This window comes from Helobdella robusta (genome assembly GCF_000326865.2).
Source record: "Helobdella robusta unplaced genomic scaffold HELROscaffold_21, whole genome shotgun sequence".
NCBI classification, from domain to species: Eukaryota; Metazoa; Annelida; class Clitellata; order Rhynchobdellida; family Glossiphoniidae; genus Helobdella; species Helobdella robusta.
The window spans coordinates 1,382,607-1,388,965 of record NW_008704124.1 but is presented as its reverse complement, the minus strand read 5'-3'; the positions used below and the strand labels follow the sequence as shown (position 1 = coordinate 1,388,965).

The 6,359-nt window shown below is 39.4% G+C and overlaps 3 protein-coding genes across 3 annotated transcripts in view; 1 reads left to right on the top strand and 2 right to left on the bottom strand.

Annotated features, from left to right (window-relative positions):
* The window catches only part of HELRODRAFT_171628 (hypothetical protein), a gene marked incomplete at both ends in the record, with an annotated part of 8,470 nt that extends 6,723 nt beyond the window's left edge, over positions 1-1,747 (top strand). Inside the window, one exon of the mRNA XM_009018335.1 lies at positions 1,609-1,747. Coding sequence (XP_009016583.1) covers positions 1,609-1,747 — 139 coding nt within the window. The remainder of the gene's footprint in view (positions 1-1,608) is intronic.
* Positions 1,748-5,008: 3,261 nt separating this feature from the next.
* HELRODRAFT_152516 (hypothetical protein) lies at positions 5,009-5,311 on the bottom strand (the record flags this gene model as incomplete). The annotated part of the gene is made up of 1 exon (XM_009018334.1): positions 5,009-5,311. A coding segment is annotated over one exon (303 nt), but the record flags the coding sequence as incomplete, so codon positions are not given.
* A 30-nt stretch (positions 5,312-5,341) lies between these two features.
* HELRODRAFT_171627 (hypothetical protein) lies at positions 5,342-6,049 on the bottom strand (the record flags this gene model as incomplete). The annotated part of the gene is made up of 2 exons (XM_009018333.1): positions 5,342-5,555; positions 5,895-6,049. 2 exons carry the CDS (start codon positions 6,047-6,049, stop codon positions 5,342-5,344), a joined length of 369 nt encoding a protein of 122 aa, XP_009016581.1.
* Positions 6,050-6,359: the final 310 nt, after the last annotated feature.

Here is a 6,359-nt window from a genome sequence, read left to right as displayed (position 1 = left end):
CTCGGTGTTGTGTATAGGATGTCAGAAATGGGTGCATAAGAGATGTAGTGGTTTGAGGGGGGCACTGAAAAAGGTGGAAGGCACGTTCAAAAGTAAGAAATGTGTTCATGGTGTGATTAATAGGACGGACGCAAGGACGGGGTTGAGTGGTGGTATTGAAAGAGTGGAAAGCTTTGTTTACTTAGGGGATAAGCTGAATGCGGATGGAGGATGTTTGAGCGCAGTTACGGCTAGAGTTCGTGTGGGATGGATGAAATTTAGGGAACTGGGTGGGGTATTGTGTGGAAAGAAATGGTCAGTGAAGATGAAAGGGAGGGTATATAAAGCATGTGTGAGAGCAGCGATGGTATATGGTGGTGAAACTTGGGTGTTGAGGAGAGAGGAGGAAAGTGTACTGCAGAGGGCTGAAAGAGCTATGGTGAGGATGATGTGTGGGGTTAAAGTGAAGGATAGGAGGAGTAGTACAGAGCTGATGTCAATGATGGGACTGAATGAGGACATTGTGACATTGATAAGAAGATCGAGATTGCGGTGGTATGGACATGTGTTGAGAAGGGATGAAAGGGTCGGAATTAGGCGAGCGTTGGAGTTCGAGGTTGAAGGAGTGGTAGGAAGGGGTCGTCCGCGATTGGGATGGAGAGAGCAGGTGGAGAAGAACAGGGTGAAAGCGGGGTTGCGTGATACTGAGGCGAGTGACAGATGTGGATGGCGTCGAGGGATATTTCGGTTTTATCATAGGTAGCCAAACGGCAACCCCCGATCTCGGGGAAAATGCCGTCTAAACGTGTGTGTTGTTGTATTCCTATAAATCCTATCTCTCATACTCTAGCTGTTCGTTTCATTTAAAAAACGACGACCCCATTCTTACTTTATTTATAAAACAGCATTCAAAATCACTTCTGTAACTCTTATTGTTGTTTGGAACTAGTAAATTGACATTTTTTTGGAAAATGCTGAAGAAACACAAGATGTGCACAGCTTCAATGAACAAGTGGACGTCACAAAGAAAGGTTCACGATAATCTTTCTAAATAGCTGCTAAAGAAAGCAGTAGCCAAATCAGGGGATGACGTCTTAATTTTTAATTTTCAAATATGAAAGGACTTATTTTTCTGCAATGTTTTGATTACGCTTTCCTGCCTGCCTACCTACCTGCCCGTCTCCGTGCTTGCCTGTCTGTCTGTCTGTTTTATCTCAATTCGATCTCTTCAGTTTTGCATTTTTAACAATTAGTGCATTTAGTTGAGTAATGACCAGTTAACTTTCGAATGCTTAGCACACCAAAATTATTCTATACGCTATGCATATGATAGTTTGTCAAAGGTTTCGGCATGCCTCATGTGGAACGATTGTTGTATATGATACGAGTTTTGAAAACTGATTAAAAATCACAATTTCCTGTGTGAAAATGCAGGCAATTGTGATTTAGTTGTTAGGTGTGCGATTGTCTCCATCAATATACGATGACTGCTTCTACTAGTCGGTGTCGTCGTCTCGTCTTGTATGGAAAAATCGAAAATTTGAAAATAACTTTGAGTAATTTAACGTTGCATGAAGAATAACGATTAAGTGAGTTTTGATTTTGGTTGATGATCAATGAAACTTACAGGGTGGAGCAACTGCCAGAAAGAAGAATTGTCAACCAGCATGCTTACATCCTCTTCTACAAATTAGAATATGCCGCCGATGAGGACACTTCTTTGAAAATGGATGAAAACATTTTCAACCTTCAAAACCTCCTTTTTTAGTTGAAATTAATTTTTTTTATTGTTTTTAACAAATTAATTAAGATTATTTTATTGTCGAAAATCATCATTGAACTCGTAAATGTGATAATTTTTAAATATTTTTATAGTATTTATACATATTATTTTGTTTATAACGTGTTTTCATACTTTGTTTTTTGTGTTTTTGATGTATTTGTTTGTCTCTTTGTTTGGAATTGTAATGTGCTGTGCGCATTCTTCACATTCCAGGGTGTTTTGTTGGTTTTGTGTTTCATAGTTTGAAGTTAATGCGTTATATATTTAGTTTTATTTCATGTTGGATTTGTTTCGCTTGAAATCTACCAGCAATTGTGATGGAGAACAGGATGTTTCGTCGAATAGCATAAATGTTTTGTTGATTTATTTTAAAAGTGTTCACGTTTGGTTTTTCGTTACATTGCTGATCATCATACATTCCATATTCATACGCTTTTGTTTGAACTACATATTTAACACTATTTTTCGCATTCTGATTTACCGACTTAAGATTTTTTTAAACATTTTATTTATTGTATTTTGATTTCAATTGCTTTTGTTTAAAACAGTAGATTAATAAAAGGGGTTGTAGTAAAAGGACCTTTCAAGCGCAGTTTTTAACCACTGGCGTATTTAACGAAATGTGATGTGATTACGTTTTTGTGGTTAGCACCCTATCAATCAATCAATCAATCTTCGTTTTGCGTCCAGAGACCCGGTTTCCCGAGGTAGGACGTTGTTTTCTTTTCCATCAACTTTTTGCGCCAAATTAGACGATCAGTTGTATCCATTTCATTTAAATTTAGAGCTTTCATGTCTTGCTCGATTGTTTGCGACCAGGACTTCTTTGGACGGCCTTTGGGACGTGTGCCAGGTACTTCAACATCTGCAAGAGAAGTTATGGCACTGTTTCCACTTCGTTTGACATGACCAAACCACCGCAGACGGTGTTGCCGGCATTTGTTCTTTATATCATCTAAACCAGCACGACGCAGGATTTCGGTAGATTTGATGTGGTCCTTCAGACTAATTCGTTGCATCCATCGGAGCATTTTCATGTCGGTTCGTTGAAGTTGTTCCAGTTTGGTTGTCATTGGCCATGTTTCTGCACCATATAACAACACCGGACGTATCACAGATTTATAAAGTCTTGATCGTAGTGGTAGTGGGATGTCACGCCGCATCAATATAGAGGCAAGGAGATGCCATTTATTCCAGGCTGCACGTATGCGTGCTCGAACGGCAGCTTCAGCTGTTCCAGTACAATCCAGAACATCCCCTAGATATTGAAACGATGTGACTTTCTCTATTTTAATGGCTTCAAAAACAGTGCCATTTTGAATTTGTTGTTGTGGATTGATGCAAGCAGGACAAACAAAATTTGACACTTTAGATAAAGTACCAACTATTTTTGAACAACGTTTGTGACATCACTGGTTACACTGCTGACACTTGATTGAATTGTTACTTACACCAGCTTTACAAACTGAACAGGGCCATCGTCCAGTAGCTGTGGATTGGATGGGTTCACCAGTGTTCATTGCTTTGGTTTTGCTGATGTTGACTTTGAATCCATGATCGGCGAGTCTGTGTTCCAATCTTCAAACATCTGTGCTGCATTCTGCTCAGACGTGGCTGTTAAAACGATATCTGCATATACTAGATTCCAAATGTCACCAGTGCGTATCGGTTTTGTGATTTTTTCCATCACAGTTATAAATAAAAGTGGACTGAGAATCGAGCCTTGGTGAACTCCAACGCCGATGTCAAATGCATCTGTGTTTCCAACCGTTGTGCTGACAAGAGTCTTAGTATTCGTATACATTTCCATCACAAGTCGAACAAGATATTCTGGAATGAGTTGTCGACGTAGACTCCACCTGATTGCTTCACGGGGAACTCGATCAAATGCTTTTTCAAGGTCTACAAAAATATGTGATAGTTGTTAATGCTTTGCGAGGTACTTCTCTTGCAGTTGCCGAAGGATGTAAATTGCATCAATTGTTGATTTCCCCGCTAGAAAACCAAATTGATAATTTCCGATTGTGATGCACGACGTTAATCTTCTCTCAATGATTTTTTCGACAATTTCCAGGGAGTGTTCTAACAGACGTATACCCCGATATGATGAACAGTTCAATGGATCACCTTTGCCTTTGTATAGCGGGACTGTCATGCTATAGTTCCATTCAGTCGACATTGAGCAATTTCTCCAGATTTCACGGCAAAGTTGTAGTAACGTTTGGATACCTGCAGTACCAGATGCTTTGATAATGTCATTTGTGAGTCCAGAGGGCCCTGCTGCCTTTCCATCCTTCATAGCTTTTAGAGCTTCTGTAAGCTCCTCTATAGTGATGTCTGAAATCGGACCTTCGATGGGTGGAGCGTCAAAGTTAACATTGATGGGATTTGTTTCGTTTAACAGACGGTTGAAGTATTCTCTCCACTGTAGCTTGATCTCATCTTGTTCAAGAACCATCTCATTTTTGTCGTTTTTGATACATGAGGCACCAACTATGTCCTTTTTCGTACGCTTTGCTTGTTTTGCTATACGATACAAAGATTTCATTTGTTCACCTTTGCTTTTAGTGAGCCACTCTCTGCACTGATCTGTCCGAGCCAGTGCAACTTGACGTCTTGCATAGCTGTTCTCACGGAAAATTTTATGGTCATCAACAGACTTTGATTTTTGCCATTGCTTGTATGCAACTTTCTTTTCAGCTATTGCATTTTGTACACTGTCATTCCACCACCAAGTGTCACGTTCATACTGACGTTTTGTACCAGTTTTCCCACAAACTGTAGTTGCAACGTTCATTAAAACGGTTTTGTATGTACTCCAATCTGTACTGGCTGCGATTGGTGGTCTAACTGTGGGGCGACAATCTGTTGAAATTTTTCTCGATGAATATTGCTTTTCAGCTTCCACGTTTTGATTCTCCGAGGCATTTGTTTAGACTTATGTTTTGACAGTTTGACAACCAGGTCTGCCACAAGGAGTTTATGTTGGGCGACACATGATTCGCCAGGTATAACTTTAACGTTTTTGAATAGCCTTCGATGTTGTTGCTTGACAGCGAAGAAATCAATTTGCGTGGCTGATGGTCCACTTTTGTATGTTATGAGATGTTCTGACCTCTTTCTAAAATATGTGTTCAGTAAACAAAACCCGTGACTTTCAGCAAACTCAAGGATGCGGTTGCCATCTTCATTCCATTTTCCATAGCCAAAACCGCCATGTACGTTGTCAAAACCATCTGTTTTCTCTCCAACGTGGCCATTGAGATCACCTCCAATCAGGATTGTTTCAGATTTTGGTATTGTTGAGATGGTGTCAGAGAATGCAGTCCAGAAGTCATTTTTCATCTCTTCTGATTCGCCTGTCTGTGGTGCGTATGCAGAAAAAATAATCAATGTTTGCTTTTCTATGCGAAGCTTGATCCACATGAGACGTGAACTAATCCTTTTAATATCCAGTACTTCTTGGGCTAGCGGTTCTCTGACAAAAATTCCAACACCATTTTTGGCCGTCTTTTGACCATTCCAGAATAGTTTATATTTTTCTTTGTCTGAGTTAACATGACAGACACCATTCGATTTCTATCGGGTTTCCTGAAGGCAGCAGATGTCAATCCTTCTACGCTCGAGCATTTCTGCGATTTCCATGCTGCGGCCAGTCAGTGATCCAACATTGAGCGTTCCAAGTCTAAGTACCATAGAGGGGCCATTCTGAATTTTTCTGCAACATCCCTCCGCTATTGCATACTTCCCAGGGATTCTTGGCACCCCTTGACCACTTAAGGCCTGCTGGGAACTAGGGGCCGTTGTTTTTCTTTGTGATGGCATAAGAATAATTTGGGGAAAAGTTTTTACATCCGGACACCCATCCTGACGACAACCATCAGTTATAAGCGGTGGGCCTAGCCTTTCGCTTAAAAGCACGCAAGGCAGCGTGGATGCAGTTTTATGTCATACCCAGGACCAAGTTGATACAGAAAATAACTTTTGTGAACATAACATAACATCTCTTACTGCAAATTGATTTAATAAAAGTTTTAAAACAATAAAATGTCTAATTTTTCTGACATTAAGAAACTAAAAAGAAATATAAACACCCTACTATTAATATATATCGTCTCTGTGGTGCGGTAACCTGGTCTTTGGGCAAAGATGTGCTGAAACGTGTTCAGAGTGCGTTGCTTTGTCAAATGTTGAAACAAGCCATGTACGTAACTGCAATTTTTTATTGACTTTATTAAAAATTCGTTCAGTTTTCTCCAAAGTTTTAAGTGTGGAAATCTTTTGCATGTTCGTACGAAATTCTGGTGTTCAATTTATCTGTGTAATGTGGTAAACTGAATGAAAAAGGAAAGATTTAATATTTTTACTTGGCTATCAACTTCTATACAAACAACTGATGTCGTGAGCCATGTTTTTTGAATATTTTATTCGAAAAGTTATCTAATTTAAGCAAAAAGTGGAGCTAAGTTTTCCACAACATATTATTCAAAATGGTTGATCAAATTTCCTAAAGTTGGGTGTTTTACTACACGTGTGCTAAGACATCTGGATTGGCTCCAGCTGAAAAATTTGTATTTAAAATGCGTATTTGAAAAAA